At 44.3% G+C, this 27,510-nt stretch overlaps 1 protein-coding gene across 3 annotated transcripts in view; it reads right to left on the reverse strand.

Annotated features, from left to right (window-relative positions):
* Nucleotides 1-8,926: 8,926 nt before the first annotated feature.
* NTRK2 (neurotrophic receptor tyrosine kinase 2) overlaps nt 8,927-27,510 on the reverse strand; it is a 324,099-nt gene continuing 305,515 nt past the window's right edge. For all 3 annotated transcript variants that reach the window (XM_084794542.1, XM_084794543.1, XM_084794541.1), the window contains exons 17-18: nt 16,067-16,225; nt 8,927-14,583 (exon numbers count right to left, since the gene is read on the reverse strand). In XM_084794542.1, coding sequence (XP_084650668.1) covers nt 14,398-14,583; nt 16,067-16,225 — 345 coding nt within the window. In that variant the 3' untranslated portion in view covers nt 8,927-14,397. The remainder of the gene's footprint in view (nt 14,584-16,066; nt 16,226-27,510) is intronic.

The following is a 27,510-nucleotide window of genomic DNA, read 5'->3' on the forward strand; positions in this document are numbered from 1 at the left end:
TCTCTCTCTCTCTCAGTAAAAGTGGTTGCTTCATCTGCCGGGACCCAGTAAGATATGCTATTGGGGCTACCAGCTGTAAGAAGTTATCTGGAGTGAGGAAATTGGAGGGTGAATCTGAACCTGCTTCTAGCAGCTGCTTATTTCTTCCTGACCCAGACACATGGTCAGTGTCCCTCCTAGTCATGTCTCAGTTTCCTCATGTGCAACACGACAACGCTTGGCTAGAACTCCAGGTCACACTCCCAATTTTCATATTTTGGGTTTGATGACTAGTCTACCTTTCCCCATAGCCAAGGGGGCAACGCAGTGTCACTTCTTTGTGAGTATATCCACTTTCCTCTCTTAATAAGAAAAAAAATTCAGTCTGTGGCTACATTTTACCTGTTTTCAACTATCCATCCCAGGAATGCCTGCTGGGAGCCTTGAAGAATAGATTGGGAAATGAAGAAAGTAACTCTGGAATTGTATTATTTTTCTTGCTTTTCACACTTGTCATAAATATATATATATATATATAATACGTCCAGAAATCAAACTTGAATCATCGCCCTTTCCTTCTGGATGAAGGGGGCCTGTGAAAGCATTTGGGACTTGTGAACCCTGTACCCCAATGTCACACACGAAAACTGCTAATCTGACGCCTTTCCCACTGGCCACATGCTTTTGTGGTCTAGAAATCCATCAAGAATCCTGAAGCTTACTGCCTGGCTCCAGATCTGCACTGCAAGGTTACGACCTTATACGCCAAGCAGGGAAAGAGCGGGGCAGGCAGCCAGGAGCCCTCCTGAGACACTCAGAAGGAAAACGCCACAATACATGGAAATGCACTTTACGGGAACGTGGCGAGTTCGCACAGAACGTACTGCATCTTTCCACTGTGTGCCTGAGAAAGCTATTCATTTATTCAGCAAGTATTTTTTTTTTTTGAGGCACTGCTGCTGCCAGCTCCTCATTAGGTATTCATGCCCCTCATTAGTTATTCATTCATTCTCCTCATTAGGTATTCAGTCACATGGCCAAGACACATGGTCAGTGTCCCTCCTCATTCATCCTATGCGCACAGTTCCAAGGAACAATGCCACTTATTCCCACACAGAACCACAGGCTCGAAGCTTCCCTCCTCTAAATGCTCTGCATTCTCAGAGGTTAAATCTTTACCCACTGTGAAGAATCCTCTCAAATCACTCCCACGAGTGTGTCTGTCTTATTTTGTTCTTGAACACCCCCAGTGACACAAGCCTCAGACACTTTATTTCCTGTGATAATGAATGCCGGTGTCTAATCATCGTGCAAGCAGATGTTCCTTAGGAAAAACAAATAAAAAATAAAGCTATCTTTGGGTTGGCAAACGCCCCACCTTCACCCTTGGCTGACTAGGCAAATAAGCAAGGCGTTCACCTTCTCCTCCCATCACTCCCCTTGGAGATGCTGAGGCCAGCTATCCCACAGAACACCCACGTTCCCTTATTTTACTTATTTTTCACAGTATGAAAGGAAATTTTCAGATGGACTTCAGAGGGTGGGGGAAGGTAAAATGGCTGTACAAAACTATTTGCTATGCTGACACACTAGTGTGTAAGAGGACGCACACTTCACTATTAACCTTTCTGGTCCTTTAAAAAGTTACTTTCCCTTGGTGCTTAAAAAGAGGCTAAAGCTTTGAGAACAGGTGAGGAAAACTAGCTGGATAACTGAAGAGCAGTCTGGGGGCTGCGGGTTGGGCATTGACCGCTCTCGCGGAGCCACAGGACCTGTTCCTTTTCTTCCCTTTCTTCTGAGTATTTGGCAAGTATTCTGGAGTGTTCAGTAGCGGCCTGGATGTGGGGGGAACAGTACAAGAGAGCCATAAAGAAGTGCCAAGTAGTGGTGAATAAGAGTTATTCTGTGCACTCCCAGGAGGTCTGAGACCATGGGCAACAGTTGGAGGAGGCAGCTGTTGCTACAGCACCAGGAAGTCCTCGCTAAAGACACTGCAAAATGCAAATGGACTGGCAGGTGGAGGGGAGAGCTGTTCAAATAAATGTCCTCTAGTTAGAGCTTGATCCCACTGCAGGGATGACCTCAGGATCGTCCTCCTCCACGTAGCAAACCTATAAACACTTCACAGTGGTGTCACAGACCCCAAAGACTCCTTCTGGTCCACATTCACCTTCTACGTTATTGCCAGCCCAGAGTCAGAAAGGCCACTATTCGTCTCATAAAACAGTTAGGTCCCCAAACTAAGGAAGCATTTAATAACTTTATTAAATACTTTTAAAAAGTCATTTATAGAAAAGCTCCTCTCCAAGACATCATCTCAAAGATGCCAAGGAACTATTTGCATCTGGACAACAATTTTCTCATTTCTATTTGTTATGGAGGGAGGGGGCCCTACAAGAAATGTTTAATATTTTATATCCGGATGCAGTAATTTCTTTTAAAAGAGGAGCAATGGTTGTATCTCAATTGATTTAAAAACTAAAACTTACAATTGTCATTCATAAACTTTTGGATGGATTCACTGGGGTCTCCACGCTGAGCCAGAAAGGGAAATGACTCCATTGACATGAGGTCATCTGAAGTCATCGATGGGGTCTTGCTTCATGGCTTCCAAGTGTTGATTAGTACACTTGAATCTGAATGGGGAACCAGTGTCGGTAACATAGCTGAGAAGTGGGGACTCTAACTTAACAGGAAGACCATCCTGGCCTGCACCCTGTTTCTGAAACACCATCACAGCCCTTCCCTGGTTTGCAAGGTTGATACTTCAAGCTCTTAGCATTCAACCAGCCATCCACTAGCATGAAAGTGTGAGTCAGGAGGCATCCTAAACACAGGATTAAAGTCACCGGAGTGTCTGCTCAACCCTACATGAAGATTAAAGACAATTAATTGCTGCCGAAACACACACACACACACACACACACAACGCTAAATGGTCTTGAGGGCTGTTGTTGTTGTTGTTGTGGTGATGGTGGTGGTGGTGTGTGTGTGCGTGCACGTGTGTGTATGTATCACAATAATAATTAAAGAAGAAGACGTTATGATTCCGAGAGGGAATGGGGGTGCAAGGAAGAATTGAAGCAAGGAGAGAGAGGGATATAAATGATATAAATTCAGTATTCATGTGTGAAATTCTCAAAAGTAAAAGAAAAATAAATAAAAAGAAAGTATTGCAAAAATTTAAAGTTGAAAAATCATATGAAACAGAAGACTGGTCAGTGAAGCTGAGTGTTGAAATCACCTACTGCCATTATACCTGGGGCTTTCTGTTCCTGTGTCCACTGCTGTGTTTGTGTTATAACACTTTATGTGCTAACATTTGCTATATGTATGCTTAGCTGCACTTGTTTTCTCCTTTAATTAGCTTGATATGTTGACTTCTTGTCTTTAATTTTTGATCAGTCAGCTTCTGTGCTTGTAAAGTTTATTTCTGGTAGACAACAAGTATTTGTATCTTGTTTTTAATCTTACCAGTAGGTCTGTGTTTTTTATTTTTTAAGATTTATTTCTTTTTATTTATGTGTGTATACATGTGTCTCCGTGTTTATATTCCATCTGTGTGTTGGTGCACAAGGAGGCATTTCTGGAAGAAATAAACTAGAAAAATCCTTGAGTGCTAAATGTATTAACGTGTGGAAGTGGACATGGTGAGGACAGTTCTGAAAGTTTTCAGAGTGATACTTTCTTAACTCATAGACCATGGCAGAAAATAGTCATTTTAATATATTTTGTTCATTTGTTGAGATAGGTATCCTTATGTAGCTCAGGATAGCCTCAAGTTGATGATACTTCCTCTCAGCTCCACAAACTCTGGGATTACAAGCATATACCTCACTTGGCTTTAACTTTATTATAAATTAAACATAAAGTCCCTCTGAAGAGGAAAATGAGAATAACAGAACTCAAGGTCTATTTTCTTAAATTCTTCTATAAAATTGAGGGGAAGCATACAACTTATAAGTTTACACTAAGAAAGCCAATATTTAAATAACAGAATTTCCAGAAAATAAATCAACAAAATGCCTTAAAAAATCTCCAAACTTAACAACAGCAACAACAACAAATGTTAACAAATGGAAAGAGCTAATTGAATGTACCCTCACAATAAATAAATACTGTGAAACTATGTCATAGCCATAAAACTTTAGACTATTAAGGGTGAAGAGAAAGAAACTTCCAGAAAGGAAGGAATGAAGGAAGGGAAAGAAAGAGAAACAAAAAGAGAAAGGGAAATAAGGAAGTGATCACCCGAGACTGTACTTCACTGGAGTAGCTACACTGGAGTCTCAAAGTCAATCCAATTGTTCCTTAAAAAATTCCAAGGGAATTCCAAACTAGTATTGGATATTCAGTCAAATTGCCAAGTAAGTTTGAGGATTATTATTAAAATATTATACAGGCAAGAAAAATAATTACAGTTTACTATGTACTCCAGATAAGAATATGATTTTCTTTGTCCAAAATAATGTAAAAAGATGACTAAGGGTCTAGCTGCATCTTCTAGCAGATAATTCATTGAATTAAAGGGAAAGGGCTGGAAATGGATTCTCGAGTTTTGGTATATGATCGGGTATATTCCTGACCATAAGGAACCTGATAGTCACTGTCTCTAATTTCCCTGAAAGAAGTCAACTTTAGGAGAATGACAGTAGGGCTTCTGATTGTGGCCAAAGCTCCAGTGGCTTGTGATGGACACTTAGCTAAAGGCCCTTCTGGTATTCCTTTGCTTCAGTGATGCTCAGGACGTTGGTTACTAAGGGAGAGGAGGTACCACAACAACTCTTACAGTTGAGTTTTCTCCATTAGACTTGGAATCAGGTGGAACCTGGCTGAAACAAAATAAACAAAGTGGCATTTTGTGTGCTGGGGTAAACAACCACGGGCTCAGATCAGCAACAAATAAAGGCTATCATTGTCTTTATGGAGGTTGCCATGTTCCCTGCTTAATTGTCTTTTTAAAAGTCAGCATGTAGACCCCTCTGGGCCCTGATCCGCCCTCCACGATGTTCTTCTAGTAGGTTTCTAGGACCCTCTGGATCCTTCTATTTCTCCATCTCCTACATTTCTCTTACCTAGAGTCCCAGTAGGATGTCTTCATATCTATCCCAATCTCCTGGTAAGTAAAGACTTTCGTGGGACATGCCTTTTGGGCTAGTGCCCAATTATAAGTGAGTATATACCATGTGAGTCTTTCTGCTTCTGGGTTAATTCACTCTATATGATCATTTCTAGTCCCATCCATTTGTCCACAAATTTCGGGATTTCCTTGTTTTTAATAGCTGAGTAGCATTCGATAGTGTAAATGTACCACAGTTTCTTTATCCATTCTTCAACTGAGGGACATTTTGGCTGTTTCCAGGTTCTGGCTATCATGAATAGGGCTGCTATGAACATGGTTGAGCATATATCCTTGTTGTGTGGAGAAGCATTTTCTGGGTATATTCCAAGGAGTGGAATAGCTGGGTCTTAAGGAAGCCCTATTCCCAGTTTTCTGAGAAAGCATCACCATTACACTAACCAAGCACAATACAAGTAGTAAACATCGAACCCCTATTCAGACCTAGCCAATGGACAGGACATTCTCCACAGCTATGTGCACAGCTGGGACTGACTCTGATATGAACTCTGGTGCCCCATATTTGTCCACCTCCCCTTGGTGGGGAGGCCTGGTGGCACTCAAAGAAAGAATAAGCAGGTTACCAAGATGAGACATGTTAGCCTATGACCGTATAGTGGAGAAGGAGGTCCCCCTCAGTCATAGACCTAGGGGAGGGGAATAGGGTGAAAGAGGGAGGGAGGGAGGAACAGAAGGATACAAGTGATGGGATAACAATTGAGTTGTAATCTGAATAAGCTAATTAAATAAAAAAAGAAAATAAAAAGAAAAAAGTCGGCATGTAAGTGTGACCTATATACATATGTTAAACCTGGCCTATTCCCTAGCAGAGAGCAACATAAAAAAACTGTGTAAGAAATGATGGTAGGGTTTAAGTGGTGTTTAATTTCTAAAAAAATCAATATGAGGAGGTCTGTTAATTAGTGTAAAGGTCATTAGGTTGTTTTACTTTGTTTTCCCTTGTTCTAGAGAGTCATGCCTGACTCTGACGATCAGAGATAGAGCTTCTGTATGGACATTATTATTTTCACTTGGGGGAGGCAGAAGATTGGGACAAGACCAACTGTCTAATGCTCAGACTGCAGCTCTCAGTGGTGAGAGCTCCCTGGGCTTTGTTATCTCCTGGTGTGAGTGGAGTCAGGGCTGGTCCTGCAAACAGCACATCATCACTTCCTGTTTTGACTCTGCATTCTATACAAGGTCAAGGAGGGAAAGTTCCTGGTCGACATAGGGGGCATAGTCTGCATAGCAAATCACGGTCGTTTGAAGTAATTTTCTCCGAACTGTGTTTTCACTATGAACCTCCACCTATAGATAGGGGAGACGAGTGATAACCTTGGACCATGCACAGTTCTAGCCACAGGAAAGAGCCAACTAGAGATCTTGCAGAAAAAGCTGTCTCACACCCCATTCTAATATCACCCTGTCTTTTGCTCCAGAACTCCATGCTAGAGAGTTCCCTTTACCTGTAAAGTTATCCTTTGCCAAACTGATGGGTGACCAATGACAGACACAGGTCTTAGGAAAGCACAACTTCCCAAAATTCCTCTCGTCTCCTTGAACCCTACCTGACCCTTGGCTCTGTCTGCCAATATGCCCATTCCTACACACTTAGGGCCTTAAAAATATTTCTCTCCAGGCTTTGAGGGCCCAGGATCCCATACCGTGAGCTCTGAGTTAACACTGTGGCTTCTGACCCTAGCTGAAAAGCCTTCCTTATCCCAGCCAGCCACTACATTTCTGTCTACTGCCTGGAGCTGTGAGACTCTGGAGTCAGTATAGGACATAATTCAGTACAGTACAGTACAGTACAGTAAGACATAATTCATGGGTTCAGTTTCTTACAACTTACCTTCTTGGCCAGTTTTAAATTCTTGGTGCTGGAGATTCCCGTGTCTATAGGCTGACACCTTAGCCCCTAGGACGGGTAGAAGCACGTGCCAGCTGGGTGTTGAAGACTCGGTTTCTGTCCCATGATGCTAATGGGGTAGTGTAACTTTTAGGAGGTATGGTGAGGTGTAAGCACACCCTGGGTGTGGGGTGTGCTCTGGAAGGAGATATTAAGACCTAGGTGGCTTCCTCTTCCTCTTTGTCCTCCCCTTCCTCCTCCTCCTCCTCTTCCTCCCTCTCTTCTTCTTTTCTTTTCTCTGTCTGTCCCCCCTTTTTCTTCCTTTTTCCTCTTTAGCTACCATGAGGCAAACAGAACTTGTTTGCCATGCTCTCCTGTCACCACCGGCTCAGAGCAGCACAGCCATAGGACCACAGACTGAAACTGTGAGCCAAAGCAAACCTTCCCTCGTGTGGTGATTATCTCAGATACATTGTCACAACAACAGAAAGCTTGTTGACATATCCACAACAGCCTGGACAAATCTTAAATGCAGTTTCATATATGCTTATGAAAGTAGAACCCAGCAAAGAAGACACATGAAAAAAAAAAAAAGATATACTTCACTAGGGAAGTAGAAATTGGTGTGATGTGGCCAGTGAGCATCAGAAGCAACCAGTCTGGAACGGTAAGGAACAGGTTCTCCCAGGAACCTTTGCAGGTAGCACATCTTTGCCAACCCCTTTCACCTGCAGACTTCTGGCGCCTAACACTTCAAGTAAATAAACTTTTGTCATCTTAAAGTAGCTTGTTTGCTTTGGTTTGTCACAGTAGCCATGAGAAAGGATGACATAGACCTAATACTCTGTACATGGTGACCGTTCTTTCAAATAGGTAACTTATGCTAAGAACCAGTGTGCTGATTTACTGTAACTAAGAGTATTTCAGCAGTGATGTCCATGCTGAAGAAGTTAGGTGTCTTAGGGGTGCAGGAAAGGGTATTTGGGAGAAGAAAGGCTTGATGGGATTAACATACAAGCGAGTCAAGGTTCTAGGACACATGACTTCAGGTTTTAGGTTTTCATAGGTATCATTGTAATTGCAGCAAGGATAGAAATAGGAAATGTGGTACAGTGTAGTTAGGACTTCCATGCCGAATTATGGCCGATCAAGGTATCAGTGACTACATTTTCTTACTTAATCCACGTTCCTTGGGTGAGATACATAATCCTGTTTGAAAGTTTGATCCGTATGCAGCTCTGAACTTCACAAGTCTTTACTCAGTTTTAATTCAGCAGTATTTCGTTAACCTACAGAAACTAGCGTCCTCTGGCTGAGGGGGAGGATGCAATAGACGACGTTTAAGGGTGTTCAGTGTCAGGTACCCACAGCTAAACTCCTTCTTCTGGAACCTATGGCAGGCGAGCCATTCGCATGCCTCCTAGAGTGCCAGGAGAAGAGGCCAGACACTGAAAAGGGTGACTGTGAAGCCCTAGGGAACACTTCCACTTCTGGTCACCCAGTTTCCCAGGGACACCCCAACTTTAGGTTGCGACAACACACAGAAGATTGTTTGCACCTATTCTTTAGGCTTATATAGATTTATCTTCTCTTTCTGTTCAGTTCAGTGTAGTTGCCGCTAGCCTACCACGACTGTTTAAGTGTAAATAAATTGAAATTAAATAAGTTCTGTTTTCTGTTCTAGCCACAGTTGAAGACCTGTTAGCCACATGTGGCTGCAGAATCCCGTGCTGCACAGTGGAGATGGAAATGTTATACGATGTCAGGGTGTGAAGTAATAGGCAGCAGCTTTCTGGGTATATACGGTATAAGTGAAAAGTTCAGATCTCCCTCTCAGAGGCCACTTGCACTCGCTGCCTTCATGCAATCAATGAACACTGCAGGCAACCCGTGTCTTTATCTGAAGATGCACACATTTTTAAAAAGTGTGCCATGCCTTGCAGATATTCTATATAACTTTAAAAAGTAAACATTGTCACTCCTAGCCCCTCCTGTGGAGGACGTTATTTATTGTAAGACATCGTTTTTATTAAATACACCGTAGTACAAGAGACATTCCATGTCAGGTTGAGAGAAGCTGGTCACATGATTTACAAACAAACTTTTTTTTTTTAACACTGTATTCAGGTGTCACTTTGAAATCAGCCAAGATGCAGTGAGTCTCAGTAAAGCACTGGACCTCAAAACAGATTGCAAAAACAAGTAAGAACCAGTAAGAATCGTCACAGAGACATCACATTAAAAGGGAAATAAACCAACTGAAAAGATAGAGTTCTGAATACCAGGTCACCGTTGAAGGGGAAATACATCCGCAGAGAGACGTTGAAATGAATGTGTGTATGGCCCGGGTATATACAAACATCTGTCGGATGCTTAAGCAAATGTACGCATCCACATCTCTAGGCAGATGTATAAGGAACCTGGGGAGAAATATTTCACCATAATATGTTCATTCCTTAAGGGAGTACATATTTAAAATTCACATTTAATTCAAATACCTTGTATTGAAAATATTTCCAGCTGTTGTGTACATTTTAAGCAACAGTAAGCTATACGAGCTATAAGATAGAGACTTCACCACCAAATTTTGTTTCTCCGTCTTCCATGTTCTTTCCTTCTTGCTCAAACATATAGCTATGAGGAACTTATGATACTTCGCCTAGCATAGTGAACATTCCATCAGTCTCCAGTCGGGATCGTTTTTGCTAACTCTCAGACCAAAGAAATAAAATAAACATGGACCTGGCCCAGAACGCGTAGGCTACAAAATGGCATCCCCATCTTTCCCATCTCATCTCCTGAGACGCACGGCGAGATGGCAGCATAGTTGCTTGGAGGTGGTTGTGAGATTCACAGTGTTTTACTTGCAACACATTTACATGTATGTAAAATTTTTTTTTTTGCTTCATGTTTGTGATGAATGGACAAAAATAAACACACAAATAAACAAAGGCAAAGAGAAAGAAGAGCAGGCTGCAACAGCTAACAATAGTCGAGACCCTTGGACTTTAGCAGCAGTGGTTGAGTCCCTGGCAACAGGAAACTACGCCTTCCTGCACTACTACTGTTTTAGCTATGACCCCTCCCACCCAGCTCTTTACAATGACACTTGTAACTCACGTGCGAACTGTCACGACCTGAGTCTCCACATTCCAGCTATACGCCGTGAAGAACTGGCTTTGACTGCAAACGTGGACATCTGGGGATTTGGGTCATTAGCCGTTCTTCTCATGGGATTTCCTTCAACCATGATACAGGGCCAAACTGAAGGTTAAGTTTGGAAATAGAAGCCCTCTGATGGGGGGAAGGGATGGGGAAGCAGAGCCATGAGGGTACCTGGGTCAGCGCTGCCATTTTAGAAATTAGACATGACTTAATGCCGGGTATTGCTGGCAGTCCCATTTGCAAAAGGAGAGGCTTAAGAAAAGTCTGCCCTTGACCAGGGACCCCACTGCCTAGTCCTTGAGAAGGCCATCACTCCACACCATGGCTCCGGCTTGGCATGTGGATGAGGAGGAGTGACTTCAAGCTGCCCGTCTCCTCATGGATTTGGATGTTTTGTCATCAGCCTTCAAGACACTTGCCTCCCAACAACAGTGCAGCTTGCATCTAGATGCTTAGTCTGAGCCCAATACAAATGTGCAAATAAAAACTCAAATTCTCCCTCCCAGGACTGGTACATAAGGAGGCCATTTGTCTACAGTTTTCCTTTGCCAAGAGCCAAAGAACAGACTCAATGTAGAGGATGGCTTTCAGTCAGTTGTTTCAGGGAAAATGTGACTTTCAGCACATCTTCCAATCCAAGAACTGCACAGAGTTGAAAGTGTGGCGCAGTCCTTATCCACATAGGGAATGGAAATACAAGCTGCCACACAACATTGGAAAGTTTTGGTTATTTAGCAAATTTTAAGCAAATTATTCATATTGCACCCTACTTATAATTTTTCTATTACCATGTGCCTATATGTTTATACATAAACACACAAACACACTACATTTGTGCATTTGTATATGTATAAATCAAGTGTTTATAACATATATTATATATATATATAAGTACATGAAAACACCACAAGCGGAGCTGATGTGAGCGTGAGTTCCTATAGAACTCTTGATAGCAGTGTTAGAAGCGTTTACTAAATGGGGTTGATGGTGACATCGGCACGGGAGTCAGCAGAAGCCAGGAGCAGAGGCACATGATGTAACATCTCATCTGCTTGCACTGCATGCTTCCTGTGGTTCCAGCCTCCCATCTGGCCTCACAGACATGCTACCATGGTTTCTTTCCCGGATGTCATGCTTGGATGTTTGCATGTCTAGTGGGTAGATGTAGGCGAAGCCCATGTTTGCCCTCTGAGCTTCTGAATCTCTGTACACACACACACACACACACACACACACACACACACACACACACACACAAAATATGAATAATTTGCCAACACATGCAAAAAAGTGCTCAGAATCCATCAAGCAGTTAAGAACTGGAATGGAGGTCAGGCTGGGTTCAGGGTCGAGAGCTTGGTTTGCTAACGCCATTTTTGTCCTATTTGGAGAGGGGTACATTTTAGAACAAGAGTGTTTCTTTTCTAAAAATTAGCATACTGCAAGAAAGGGGATGACGATATCTTAAGATGCCCTTGGCTCATCCAACTACTATAAAAGCAATCAAATGCTCTTTAGTGCTCTGAAATCGGCACATATTCTTGAGACAGCAGAGGGACTAATAAGAATAAGAATAATTAATAACAACAATAATAGGTATAAATAACTATAAAAATTTGCACTTGCATAGACACTTTCATTTTAAGACCTCCAGGGACTTGTCAAAAATTATAAGGAATTTTCCTCTCTCTCTCTCTCTCTCTCTCTCTCTCTCTCTCTCTCTCTCTCTCTCTCTCTCTCTCTCTTTCTCTCTCTGCTTTTTTTCCTGCTGAGGGAAACACAAAATTGGAATGGAATGCTCCCATGTTTTCATTATAGACCTTTGATATAAACCTGTGCAGCCTCTTTTACCTCAGCCTCCTATAGCACCATCTCTTTTGCTCTCTGCTAAGCAACTTGCATCTTTTTCTCCCAGGGCAACTGGTCAGACTCGGTTAACAGACCTCTGCAAGTTCCTAGGTCATGGCTGATGGAATCTGGAAAAGCATGCCCAGACCTGCCCTTGCTTCACTGCCACCTCGCAGCTCCACAGTGTTTTGACAGTACCATGGGTCCTTTAATGACATATACTAGACTGTATATATCACAGAGATATGGCTTTCATTATATTATTATAGGGATTCTGGAGGGGTTTGTTTTAATGAACAGAAAAAAAAGGATAAATACCTCCTATTTCTCATGAGCCACTGCAACAGAAAGTACCAGAGCATCTGCCTCAGGCAGCTCCTGACTGGAGTGGACCCCACTGGATGGCCTCCTGTTCTGTTAATTGACACAGAGTTTTTTAAAATTTATGTATTTATTTATTTTTATTTTGAGAGCCGGCTTTCAAAGTTTGTACTAGAAAACACAGTGCTCCAGAAATTAATGGGCATGAATGAAGCCTACCCAGAGCTCTTGCACCTTCAGAAGTAAATACCAAATGAAATGCTCTAAGGTGAATTACGTCATCCCTTTCAATCCGGCTCAAGTTATAAAGATGTCAAGTTTATCAAACTTCCCCTCACGGAGGGGACAGAGAAACGGAAACACTGTTTGCCCTCAGTCTACCTGACCACCCAAAGAACTGTAAATTTCTACATAAATCTACCCTCTCTTTTAGTAAAACCAACGACCATGCCCAGATGCACATCTCCAGGCTCAGGCTGGGCACCACCTCCCATTAGCCATACAGTGTCAATTTTTATTTTCTGCTTTAACTTTTTAATGGAGTACAGATAACAAAACAGCATACTGACAGTGAGTTACATTGGACAAAACCACCCTCCCAAACAGCCCAAAGCAGGAGACTTGACCTGCGCACGCACACACACTGAGGGTGAGCTCAGGGGGTGTCCCAAGAGAGCACTCCTTTCTCTCCGGGATGAAGTGTGTCTGTCCTGTTGTCCAGCGGGTTTGAGGTGGGTGAAAACCTCCAGCCGTCAGCACACCTGTCCCATAAACCCATTGCCAACTGTAGAATGCTTTAGGCTGCTGTCTGGTTACTTTCCCTAAGCCACATGAGTTAGACCTTTCCTGGAGCTACGCTGCCTACTGGCCACCATAGCTGGAACAGTAGTTTCTGCACATAGGTATTAGTTGACGAAGACCATGCACAATTTTGTTCGCACAGTTAAAAGACAGGTGAGAGTGGAGGGTTGGGGCTGGAGGGAATTGCTGTAGAGAAAGTTCAGGATAAGAGAAATTTGCCTCCAAATGGAGAATGTCTCCTGTCTTTAGCAAGGACTCAGATTTTTTCCAACTGACCCTGGAATAATATCTGAGTGAGAGTCTACTCCTTTTTGATTGAACTTGACAAAAGCTTGGTAGATAACACTGGAGGAAACACATCACCCCTACTACCATGCCCGACCACAGTGTCTGTGTGATGTGCTGTCTGGGTCCCATGGAAGCCATCTTTTCTTTCCGTTGCAGGCCAGTATCTGTGACTGACTGGAAGCTCTGTCCATGATGCAGAGTTCAACGTCCTCCTTCCTCCTCAGAACGGTCCTCAGGGGATTGAGCCAAACATGTTTCTCCCAGTCAAGGGTTTCTGGGTTTTCCTAAGCAGGGCTGACCCCAGCTGACCCCATTGCTTGTCTCTGGTTCGCTCATGCTGCGGTTTAATGTAGTACTTCTTTCTCTCTCTGGTTTTTATTTCCCACAGATAAAGTGTTCCCAGATTGTACACAGCTTTTCCTTCTCACACTCAGGCTAAAGCCATCAGAAAACAATAAGAATAGCAATAAATAAATAAATAAATAAATAAATAAATAAATAGAAGTGAATCCATGGAAACGCCCCATGTCTGTACATCGGAAGTGACGATTTAAGTCAGATGTTTGATTTCCCTTTTTTTCATCCACACCAAAGGCAGGAATACAACAAGGCATTGTTAGTTGTGGTGGGCAAACTGGAGTGTCTGCTGATATAACAAATTACGTTTGTTAAGGCCTTTGTCTATGTACAGTTAACAGGAATACAGAAGCCAGATTGATCAAGGAGGAGGCTGAGGACTGTGAAGCTGGGAAGACCAAAAAAAAAAAAAAAAAAAAAAAAGGAGAAAAGGCAAAAGAAAGAAACAAACCAGAGAAGATGGAAAGAGAGAAAGAGACAATGCCAAAAGCGAGTTAATACTGTCTGTGGATGGAGAAGTGCGCACTGCTCCCCCCTGCCCTCCGAAAGCTGCTCCTTGTCCTGTCAGAGCGACAGACAGCAAGGTTGCGACATCAGCGGCAGTTAGGAGGTTCATCGTGTCGGCCAGTCTGAGGAATGCATTGGGAGGGACGATCTGGGGAGAAGGGTCCTAGCCTAGGATGTCCAGGTAGACCGGAGATGCCTTGGCCAAGTTCTGCAGGAGGGTATGAATGCCTTTGATGTTCTTTCTCATGTGTGGCTCCCGCTGCCAGCATCCCAACATTAGCTCGTACACCTCCTGGGGGCAAGTGCGAGGCCGCTGCAGGACTCGGCCCTGGGTGATGCATTCTATCACCTGGAGAGGAGACCAGAGGCAGGGTTAGCAGGAGAAGCGAAGCGCCAAGCATGTAGAAATGTCAGTGCAGGAAGAGCAAGGAAGGGCCTCTCCTTTCTTTAACTTCTTAAAAAGTCAAGCCAAATCACTGTGCTTATTTCTGGAAAGCAGCATGCAAACTTGGGTTTATACATGTACAGTGTGCTCCGATTGGCTCAGGACAATTGGCATGTGTGTCCATGTGCCTGCATGGTCACTCTAGCACACCACTTTCCTCTGAACCCCCACGCCAATCTTCCCCCCAAGGATTTCCAGTGAGAGAGACTGGGGGGAATTCTTAGGACCTGCTATGTAGCCCAGGTTGGCCTTGAACTCAGGGTCCTCTTGCCTCAGCCTCAAAGGAAGCTCTTTCACAGGTTTCTCACAAGGAAGAGAGCCACCATGACGTCACAAAACTGGTAAAGGCACAGTTTATTCAAAAAGCGTTATCTAAATTCCACGCAGAAAGTCTTATGTGTTTCGGGTTATACTATCTGGGGATGGAACCTGAATTAGCTTTGTGTAAGGTTCTGACTGACAGGGACCCCCTTGCAGCAGAACTCATTAGGTTCCCTGATATCAGAGCTGAATTAAAAGACAGTCATGGATGTGAGAGACACGGGAGTCGTCTGACTGAGGTGCAGCACCTCAGCACAGACACGCTGCTGGCTCCCTGCACCCATGGGTTCCTGCTTGCACCCAAACAACAGCCGATTGAAAATGTATGGGGAAACGGCAACCATACCAAGCCCATGCAGACTTCTTTCTTGTCATTACTCCCTACATACACTGCACGATCGCTATTCGCAATGTATTTGTGTGAACTGTCACTGTAGGCAAGGCTGGAGACAACCCACAGCAAAGGAGACACCCAGGTCACTTGCAAAAACTACATTATTCTGTATTAGGAATTTGAGTGTTCTATATTTTGGTCTCTAGGGGCATTCTTGGTACCAGTTCCCATGGATTTCAACAGGTAACTATTTGCAAAGGATTTAGGATAGACAAACAAATGCATCAAATGTTCTAACAAAATCTGAAAAGGGGAAGTGCATTGTAGCTTCCCAGGAACAGTGCATGGACCCTTTCCAGACCAAGGGGCACGGGTGGCTAAAGCCCTTCCCAGAGCGAGGGCTAAGGCTGCTCCTAATATGTTGGATTAGGTGTAAAAAACTATTCCTCAACTCTGTCATTAGAGGATGCAAGGTTGGGTCAGCCAACAGCAGCGCCTCTTTTCCCCCAAAAAATCAGTAAAGCGAGGCTGTGAGATTCTGAGACACAGCAGGCTCTCTGGGAAAAGCTGCCGACTCAAGCAAAGCCACATATAGCTTATATATTCTATATATCCTGGTTTCCAGCTCAGGAGCCCTCAGACCATGGCTGCATCTTAAATTTCAGCTCTGGTGGTGGTGGCGGCAGTGGCGGTAGGGGCGGCAGGCAGGATCTCCCCACAACCTTTGCATACCTCGTTGTTTGACAGCTGATACCAGGGCTGCTTGCCATAGGTGAAGATCTCCCACAACACCACTCCCAGGCTCCAGACGTCACTCTCAGTGGTGAATTTCCTGTACATGATGCTCTCTGGTGGCATCCAGCGGATGGGCAACATGGTGTGGCCACCGACCTGGCGGAGAGGGCATGAACAAGGAGCATCAGTCATCCGGCACAAGTGCGGAAAGTTGCTGTTGGAGAGATGATTTTTTTCCAGGAGCATATGTTTTCTCCATCACCTCAGGTAATGGAGTCAGAGGGCAGCGGAGAGAAGAGGGCCACCTTGGATTTACAAAAGCACTCGTGTACTTTCTGTCGGGAGGACTGACCCGTCTATTAAGAAACATGATCATTTTGACCAAGATAACAAGCAAAGTGCTCTGCATCCCTGCCTAGTGAGTAGCACCCAAGACGGAAGGTACTGTTCCCATTTTATTGACAACCAGCCAAAGGGCATGAGCTACGCTTTGGACTCAGAGCTTTAGATGCTCCTCTATGCTCGAGTGATGCCACCTAGATTATTAACAGCAACAATTCAATGCATTTTTAAAAGAAAAATACCCAGTTTAGTGAAAACACAAGCCTTGGCAGCATCAGGAGACAGCATTGGTGTAGTCATGGAGACTAAATTGACACAGTAGACTTGTGTGTGGTTTTCTACGTCATGAAGGGAAAAAAAATGTCATTTCAGGTTGTCTGGTTTTCAAAACATGATCTGATTCCTGTGCAGTAGGCGTGTGGCATAAGGCTCTCATTTTTCATCCTGGCAATGCTCTGGCACTACCAAGGCCATAGGACACACTGGCACCCTACAGCCTGAAGACGCCTGGGAAGAGATTTCTGGGATTGGACACACCTTGACCTCCCTCTTGCTCCAGGCTGGCTCTTCCCTGTTCCATGGTACCTTGGCCCCACAAATACCCATCCAGTTAAACCTTCCTCTCCATTCTCAGAACACTGACAAAGAGAATCTGCTAAAGTATAGGGAGGGCCTAACATTTTCCATTGCTCACATGGACTTGTGGCCAAGGGTAAAGGATGCCCCAGGCAAAGGATACCACGCAAAGCGAAGATGGCTCCATGGATAGCAGAGGCTGGCTCTGACTGTACCCAAGTCAGGTATACATCCCCTCTGGCCATTTTCCAGAAAGGTGTGAGAAAACTGGCACATGCATTTCCCAGAACTTCCCCACATCCTGTGGCAGTGCTGTCTCCTTGATGCTCCCCGAGGGAGCACTGGGAAAACTCTCCACAGTTTACAGCCATCTTCCCCTCCACCACCTGCTTTCATGAATTTACACAGTGCTTCACTGACCTGCAGACAATGAGATTGCATTGCCAGTTAGCATTTGCCCAAGGTAACACCTTGAACATGGGACAGACAAGTCTAAGGTCTTGCTGTCCCCACTGACTCTCTTTATCCACACAGGACACATTCACTGCGGACCTACTAAGCTCCTAAATACAGTACAGCTCTAGGATGGCTCACACACACACACACACACACACACACACACACACACACACACACACACACACACACACACACACAAAGCACAACCATTCCAGTCCTTATTCTTGCCTTATCTATTGCAACTTTTCAAAGCATTCCTATCCCATAGTTTATTCTGGCAAGTGGCAAGAGTACAGCTGGTTCCATTGCGTGTCTTGTCCTTGTTACTCCTTCTTACAAAACCCAAATCTCCAGGGGTTAAAGCGAGATTTACACTGTCTCCTAAGAGTACAAGCTGCCTCCGGGTTCTTGGGCCACACATTATCAGCCTGAAGCTTGGCCCTTCTTGGAGGCTCAAATTGTAGAGCATATTCAAGCATGTTCAAATGAGAATAATTTAACTTTTCTAGTTTATTAAAGCAATGAGTATATATTTGTGGAATAGACAACTTCTAGAACCAGATGCCTGTAAACTTTGGGGTGTACTATCCTCTGAAGACGCCAAGCTTTCCTTTCTGCTTGAGTATCCAAGCAGTGTGCTGTGTTCCCCACCAATCTGTGATCAGAGACTCTGGACTCTAAATGCACTCTTGACGATTTCCAACATAGATAATATTGACCAGTAGTGACACTGGTCTGTGCCCTGGGTGAATTGTGGCTAAGGATGAGTACGCCCCCAAGCATACATTTGTCTAATCCCTTTACAATCTCAATGCCTAAGTGCTCCTGAGGCATTGGCTCTTTGCTGATGTGTTGTTGGTCTCTTCCTTGAATAAGGCATCAGGCATTCTGTATCCATTGCGGGAGGAATCAACACACGGGATCCCCATATGCTTCAGCAGGCGGTGAGCTCACAGCTACATTGATTACAGCCCCAAGTGGACCAGAGACTGTTTCGATTTGCTAGTGGCCAAAGGAAAAAAAAAAGCTCTTGTTTCCTGACACTCGTGTCTTGATTTACACATTTTCCCATCAGGTCATTTATTTTCTGCTTGAGATCTCTGGGACAGATTTTTTTTTCTCTCTTTTTTTTTTCTTTATTTCTTTCCAGGATTTCTTTGGGGGATTTCACATATGTTTTGTAAAGAATGCTTTCTTTCTTCTCTTTTCAAATGTATGAGTGATGGGATAATCTAGCAAGAGTTCATCAGGATTCGCAAGTTTAGGCCCATTTAGAACAAATCTACACAGCCCTTTGTGGCTATTTCCTCAGGATTTTCAGGCTTGCCATAAGAATAGACCCATTAAAGGAACAGTCACAGTGGTAGCAAATTACTGTCACACTTTTGTTATAGACACTCTATGGCTTTCAGGCCATATAGAACTACACTCTACTCGCAACAGAGTACAAGGAGACGTTTGTTCTGTGCTGTACTGCTTGGCAACCATCCCTCACATCCTCACTTAAATATTTGTGAGATTGAATGCAATTCCCAAGTATGACCCTGGGAGTTTTTGCCCCTGCTTGCCCTCTGGCCAGTGGTGCTGGGGGATGCTCCAAGAGCCAGGTTGGGGCAAGCTGAGTCTTCACTTTGGCAGGATGATGGAACAAATGGGGACATGGAAATCCATCTAGCAGCAGGGCTCACTGAGGCCTGTGATTTAGAAACCATTTCTAGTTCCTGGTGTGTCACGAACAACCATCCTGGGCTGGTTCCTGGTGTTCTGCTTGGCTAAATACATAGGGTTAGGGTGTCCCGGGGCTATGCCCAGTGTAACATGCTAAGGTTCTGTGACTCCACACCACTGCTTTGCATTGCTAATCATGTATTCCTAGGGAGTATGTCATCCCCCCTCTCACTTCTCCAGTGTGTCTGACAGCTAATCTCTGGAGAAGACACCGGCTTGCTTGCTCACAGCCACATACAATCTGATCTGACTTTCTCCTCATGGGTTTCTCAATGGTCCAACATATGTTCTATGTACAGCCAGAAAGCTGAGTCATGGATCCTCCCCTGGGGAAAACCCAGTCATGCTTCTTGCAAGGTTGGATCTCCCTGCAATCCAGGTTCCTTTAAAGGCAGGTCTGTGCTCCATGGCTTTGAGGAAGCCCCCTTTGCCTGGCTCCTTGGCTGTTGGATGCCCTTGTGATGCTATGAGAACACATCAGATGGTGCCATCTGCTAAGGCAGTACCTTCCCGGGGGAAGCACAGTGAATACCGTTGGACTGTGTCTAGCTGATGGGGTTGGTGGTGAGCAAAGGGTGTTTTGGTTTTTTTGTTTGTTTGGTTTTTTTGCAAGTGGTGCTGCTTTTGCAGAAACCTTCACAGTATGCTGTTTAAGAGGATTGGTATTTGCCACTCTCTGCCCCACCTACAGTGCCTTCTCTTTAAATGAGACCAAACAGACCCTTACAGTAGATGCAGGAAAAGTCTCTTTTATTTGTTGCTTGATACAAAGAAGAAGAAAAAGGAGGAGGGGGAGGAAGTGGAGTGGTTGGGTTGGAGAGATTGCTCAGTGGTTAAGAACTCATACTGCTCTTGCATGAGACATAAGTCAGTTCTCAGCACCCACGTTGCTGCCTGTGACCCAGATCCAGAGGCACTGATGTCTCTGACCTCTGGGGGGACAACCGCACTCATGTGTATGTGCACATAGGCATGCATGTGTGATCACATACACACGCAATTAAAACAAATCTTTTAAAAAAGAATTAATTAATGAGATTCTTAACTTGTTAAAATAAAACCAGAACCACAGGTCAGCAGGTAGGGGCTCTCTAAGAAATCCTGTTCCTCAGAGCAATGACCTCAGAGTGTGGGGCTGCTCTTGTCTCAGAGTTGGGAGCACTACACCAGAAAGGAGGCCTAGGGGGAATTTCTTGGTTCAAAATTGTGGGAGTGCTGATCTTAACCTGGTCACTGGGTCCTCACTTCTTCTAAGGCTGGAAAAAAAGGAGAGAGACTACAGAAGGCAGTGAAACCGTGAATAATAGAGAACTTACTATTAAGGCTGCTAATCTCTTCAGCATGGCTAAACCAACCACGTTAATGAGAACAATGTCTGAGGCCCGAGTACTAAATAAAATAGAGCAAGCCGAGAACATGGGTTCCATTCTTAAAACACACCAAGAAAAGCATGGTACCTCATGATTTTGATAGTGATTTACATGGAATATCTGATCAAAATAAAAATTACAGCTATGTTTTGGACCTTGAAAAAGTATTTCAAGAAAAGAAACTCTGGAAAAATAATGAAAGTAAAGCTCTTTTGAATAAGAATAAATTATTTTCACCACTTTAAAATCACAATGGCATATCCAATAACTACAACTAGTTTTTAAACATATTTATTTTTCCCTTATGTATATTGGATGCTTTGCTTCCACGTATGACTGTGTACTGTGTGCATGAAGTACCTGTGGAAGCCAGGAGAGGGTGGCAGACCCCCTAAGACAGGATTTACAGATGGTTGTGAGCTGCCTTGTGGGTGCTGGGATCCATACTCAAGACCTCTACAAGAGCAACAAATGTACCTGGCAGTTGGGCCATCTCTCCAGCCTCCATAACTTACTTTTTACCTAAACAATTTGTAGTATATATATATAGTCTGCAGTCATTGGGTTGTAAATTATAAGAAGGTCTGTGTGGCTAAACAATTTCTTTCTCTCCATTTGGAAACTAAGATTTGATGAAATTAAAGAAGTTTCTGGTAAAGTAGAAATATAAACTGCTGACCAAAAGCCCTGAAGACTACTCCATGTCTCTTCTTCATTTTGATAACCCAGGCTCCTTTTCAGTCTTTGCTTGCTTTGTGTACACACACACACACACACACACACACACACACACACACACACACACACACAAAGCATCTTTACCCGTGACAGTAGTTAGTGAGGAATGCACAGCCCGTTTCCCAGAGACACTGGGAAAGAGAGGAAGTGACGCCATTGCCTGTTCCCTTCGCTTCTGTTGGCTTCTCCCACAGTGCAGCGCCACCCCCTCTGTTCATATGTGCCCTTTCCTCTCTTCTCTGCGGCCACTATTCTCAGGAACGTGCTAGCTGTCAGCCAGTCCAGGGCTGATTTCGATCCCTGGCATCTCTCCTAAGATCTCTCTGGTGTGAACCCAGCTCAACTAACCAGGATTGTACTGCGTCTCCCCCAGCTTGGCCCATCTTTCCTGACATTCTCAGCCCTACAATCCAGTTCCCTGATAGACTGTTCTGTGTTTAATGGAGGCTCACAGGGAGGCAAGTTCAGACCAAAGCCAATGCTGAGCTTTGCTCTGGAACCACAGCTGTGTGGAGACAAGCTGTGCTGACCTGGGACCTTCTAAACTTGACCAACAAAGACCAATGATGCCTGGGGGGCCACTTTCAGCTCGTGGTATTTATTCAGCGAGTGAGTGATAACTTGTTTGGAAGCCAGACATTTGACTGCCTCATAAACAAGCTGGCCAAAGGGCAAACTCCATTAAGAGATGATTGCCTGCCAAAGGCTTTTGGTTGCATTAAATATTGAAGGGGCTCCTGGACCTCCAGATCATGGCTGCGCATGATTGCTCTGCTCCGGCAATCTCCCCCGATCTGTTCCTTAAAAATTCATGAAAGCTGTAAACTTTAAGCAACAGCTGGGCCCCATTTGCTCACCATGGATGGCATCTGTAGTAGAAGGTTGAACACAGGAGAGCGAAGCAACGATGACAAGGTCTTCCCCTGAGAAAGAGCCTGAGAGGAACCCTGTGGTTGGACTGTGGGCTGTGACCACATCCAGGAGCATGGGGGTCTGACACGAAGCATGATCTGGGGCTCCCACGGGGCTGGCATTGAACGGAGGAATACTAGCTGCCAGGAGAGAAACTCAGCCCTTGAAGTGAAGCTGCCCTGGGCATCCAGGAGAAGTTGTGGTGCCAGTGTGGCCACCCTACCATCTCCTGTACACCTAAGACCGATTATGGCCAATCCTAAAACCATTGCTATGTAAATTCTCTAACTATCCATGCTTGCTTCTTCACGGTTCCAGAAACAATCTGTTCATAGTGTAGCGGCTTCAAGGCCAAATTCCGTTGTTGGATTAGTCGAAGAGAGGATGTCTTCAGCCTTCTTGCTAACAGTAGTGCTTTACAAACGCCTTCTCACAACTAAGTCATCTCTGTCCTGTCAGAATGAGGCAGGTTGGCGCATGGGTTGAAAGCCAGCACAAGCTGTCGCTGCTGTCCTCTGACACTCAAGTGCTGATGAGGCACATTCAATACGACTCCCACGAAAGATTTGTACAGACGGCAAACTGAGTCTAGCAGTGTCTCCTCACCAGTGCTTCCCCTCAGAGTGCACTCCGGTCCAGAGGAACCTAGCAACTCTGAGAACCAGAACTGGACAATTATGACTCGGCATCTAAATCTGTGGCCTCTCATAAGGTTATCACGGCCCAAGCGGAGGCCTGGGCTGCTGAGCCTTCTGACCCAGCTGATCTTGCTGACTCCGCTGACCCTGCTGACCTTGCTGACCCTGCTGCCATTTCAGATTGAGATCAGATCATTCCCAGTGCAGATGCTAGGCCAGGCTCTGTCCCAAGTTCCTTCATGGAAGCTCATGGAGAGTGGGAAGACCCTGGGATGTCCTAATGAGATAGGAAAAAGGCCCAATAGCTGCTTGGGCATCACATTACCTCAGATAGCCCATGTTCTAGGGCTGACCAGTGTGCTGTGGGCTCTGCTCTGTATATGGTCTACAGAACCCAAAATTCTTGGTCTGAGTCAATGCTGCGCTCTTGTTTTGCACTTTGTTTTGATGAGAAGCAGTATGCCTTCCTCTGCCAGGGTGTACAGCTAGAGTTACGAGGATGGCAAGGGATCACTTTTGGATGTGGAAACAAGAATTCTTCATTTTATGAAAAATGAAATCAAGGGCTGGAAAGATGGCTCTGTGGTTAGGAGAACTTGCTGCTCTTCCATAGGACCCAGCACCTACACTGAGGCTCACAACCATGGGTAACTCCAGTTCTAGGGGATCTGATGTCCCTTTCTGGCCTCTGTGGTCACTGCACACATGTGCACTCAGCATACATTTGAGCAAACATTCTTACACACACAATAAAATCTTTTTAAAGAAAGATAAAGTGAAATAAATTGGCAACAATGTGCTTTCTCCTTCTGGTGCTCTTCCTCCCTAACAATTCAATAAGCTCTGATGGGAAGCTTCCCAAGCACTTAAGTGGAAAGGTGCCCAGCTCCTGACCTGGCTGTTTGTGGTGACTGCTCTGTTCATGTATCACACAGCAAAAGGATGATATATGCCCCCTACAGTATACACTGCCATAAGATGCTATATGCCCTACAGTATACACTCTATTAAGAAGCTATATATGTCACTATAATATACACAGGCACAAGATGCTATATATGTTGCTACAGTATACACACCCACAAGATGCTATATATATGCCCTTACAGTATACACTGCCATAAGATGCTATATATATGCCCTTACAGTATACACACCCACAAGATGCTATATATATGCCCTTACAGTATACACACCCACAAGATGCTATATATATGCCCTTACAGTATACACTGCCATAAGATACTATATATGCCCTACAGGAAACATTTCATTAAGCTTCATATTTAAATGTTCAATGTTACTAAACTTTTTGCTTCATGAGCACCATGGTTTCCAACCCAAATGACCAAATGATATTTAGCACAGCCCCCTTTCATGGTGACAAGCCACAGGGATGGACATGGTGCTAAGGAAGGTAGCAAAGCTGCAGAGAAGCACACCTGTGGCATTCTCTATATTAAAGTTACTGCATTGTGCTGGTTAGGTGACAAATTTCAATGTGAAATGTAGCTGTGGAAATAATCCAGATAGGGTGACATCTTAGTTAGGCCATCTATTGCCGTGACAAAACACCATGACCAAAAGCATCTCAGGGGGAGAATTGATTATTTTATCTTTTAGTTTGTAGCTCATCATCCATGGAGGTCAAGGTGGGCACTCCAGGCAGAATCCTGAAACATCAGCTCAAGAGGCCATGGCAGAATGTTGCTTCCTGGTTTGCTCCGTGTAGCATGCTCAGCCTGCTTTCTTATAGAACCAGGACCACCGGCCTGCCCAGGGCAGGGGGGCATCACCCATAGTAATCTGAGCCCTTCCTATCAAACATTAAGAAACGCCACTCAGGCTTGCCCACAGATCAATTTTATGGAGTCATTCTCTCAATTGAGGTTCTCCTCTCTCAGTGACAAAACTTTATCATCACAGATGGCATTCTAGGTAACTACAGGGCAAGAGATAGCAATGACTGTTAACAGAATGGAAATAGAAAGAAGAAGGAGAAAGCGGAAGGCTTTTCCACGTGAGATGCACTCCTCAGGGTAACAGACAAGTTTACTGTGATAAACACATCACAGGCAGTGAGTGCAGAAACTGCCACCATTAACCCAAGCGTTAGCTAATGCTGAAGAGCCAACCAGAATCTACCTTCTGTCAGGAAACCACTAGCCCCAATAAAATGGAATACCCTTTCCTTTTAGCCAGGGAAGTCCAATTTGATGTGGAGGCCGAGCCATGACCACATGAGCCCAACTGTAACAGGGGAGCTGTCTCCAGGGAACTCCGATGTCAATGTGGCTTGGCTGTGGTCCTCCCATGCTACATCCATACATAGAATGCATAGAGATAATGGTGCTCAGTACAAGAGCTCATGATGATCATGAGAACTAAGTTTATAACTCAGCCACTAAATGCCTGATGTGTGTGGTGTGTGTGTGGTGTGTGTGTGTGTGTGTGTGTGTGTGTGTGTGTGTATGTGTGTGTGTGTGTGTGTGTGTGTGTGTGTGTGTGATGCTCTGTGCTGAAGACATGAGCTACATCTAAAACGCACTTTTCTGTATCTCTCTAGATGTACCCAAAGATCAAGTATATCGGTAAAAGGACATATGTTACAAACCCAGATTTTTCTATGCCTGAAAACAGGCCTCAGCTTCTGGCAAATAGTTTTTCTGTCCATAGCAGCACCTAGACACTTTCTATGGAAAAGCTATGTGGCATAGCCCTCCACTCACCAGGGTGACCCACTACTGGGGAAGAAAAACAAGGAGGAGAAAGCTTATGTGTGGTGTGGGATTTTAAAACCCTTATATTTTATTTTTTAACACTTTGTGTAATCATTGCATTAAACTTCATAGTACATCATGAAAAACAGTGTTTCGTCCTTAGGTCCCAATTAAAACTGATGCTTGAGATGTGGGTGCCATATTTATCCTTTGTCTTTCTGATAGACTATCTGTGCCCAGACTCTCATGACTCTTTCTGCAGAAACACTCACCAGAAGAGAGCAGGCAGGTGCTGTGGTCCTCAGAACGATTTCCTGTCCTGCGGCAGCCACTGGCTAGGTACTGTAACTTGGATCTTAAATGACTGGCAAAGGCCTGTATGTCCCAAGCTTGGTCTTCAACCTGGGATGCTCCTGGGAGGCAGTGGCCTAAAGGAGCCTTTAGGAGGTGGGGCATAGTGGAAGAAAGGTCACTAGGTGTGTGCCTTAATCTACCATAAGGTAATCAGGTTATCTTTACCATGTTTTCCCACCATGATGTACCAGCATACCACAGACTCCAAGCCTTGGGACCAAGGGACCATGGACCAAAGCCTCTAAATGGTTATTATGAGCCAAAATCAAACCCTTCCTCATTCTAAGCTGTCTACCTCATGTGTCTGCATATGAGAGGAAAATACAATTAACCCACAAGGTGAATTACTTGAGGTCTTGCGGTATGTTCACTGCGTTTAGAAAGGAACAACCCTGTAAGCCCACATCAAGCTGTAACTCCCTGCTAGGGGGCGCTCTAAATGGGGGTTAGTTCCCTTGGAGTATTGGTCAGGACCAAGGCAAGGGACTCACCTAGGGAACAGCTTTGGCATAAACAGCAAACTCTCAACACCTAAACTGGAAAAGTTCACACACACACACACACACACACACACACACACACACACACACACTACACTATAAAGTATTAATTGAGGTTGAACATCAACATTTATGAAATAGCTAATATTCTGTATAATCTTTTAAATAATTTGCATACAAAACAAAATTTCCATGTATGGAATTTTCCATTTGGCATGTCATGTCATCACTTAAAAGTTTTGGATTTCCCACAAGCCAAAAATTCCAGCATGAAGGGAGGAGATGGAAATGAAGTCTGTCTCTAGCTGAGGAGCAACTGGCAACTGACAGCTGCTGGGAGAGCCAGTTTCTTTAAGAGTGTGGTCCTCAGTAGGTCCGATGCACTTGCAATGAATGGCCATATACCTAAGAGGAGATGGGCAGCTCAAATTAGGCTTGGTGGGTCTAATACTGAGAGAGACAGAGTGAGAGCAAGTGAGAGGGAGCAAGTGAGTGAGAGAAAGACACACACACATACATACACCACACACACACACACACACACACACACACACACACACACACACAGAGAGAGAGAGAGAGAGAGAGAGACAGAGAGACAGAGACAGAGACACAGAGAGACAGAGAGATAGAGATCGAGACACACAGAGAGCACACAATTTGTATGTAGTATGTAGGGATGGATCTGGGAGGATGACTAAAACATATTGTATGAAATTCTCAAAGAACTAATAAAAAATTAGGAAGAAGGTTTTTATCTTAGATTAGGATGTCCAACCAGTATGCATACAAAGCTTGCAGCATCTGGGTAGTATTTAAGGCAAACTACTTAATATTAAGGAATTTCCAACGAACACCGAGTCTGTGATCTAGTGGACTCACCATGAACAAAGGAGAGGAACCAACACATGGAAACCCAAAATGGCAGCCATTATCAAAAAACCAAGAGGGCAAGGGAAGACAGATGTTTTTTTTATTTCACTAGCTTTCCCTTTCACTCTTTCATTTCTGCCTCTCTGCATTCCATTCCTAAATCCACCACATCACGTGACTAGCTATGCAAGCCAGGGAAAGCCATCATCTGCACATCTGAGCCCTTCTCTG

This window comes from Acomys minous, assembly GCF_964271855.1.
Source record: "Acomys minous genome assembly, chromosome: 9".
Lineage (NCBI taxonomy): Eukaryota > Metazoa > Chordata > Mammalia > Rodentia > Muridae > Acomys > Acomys minous.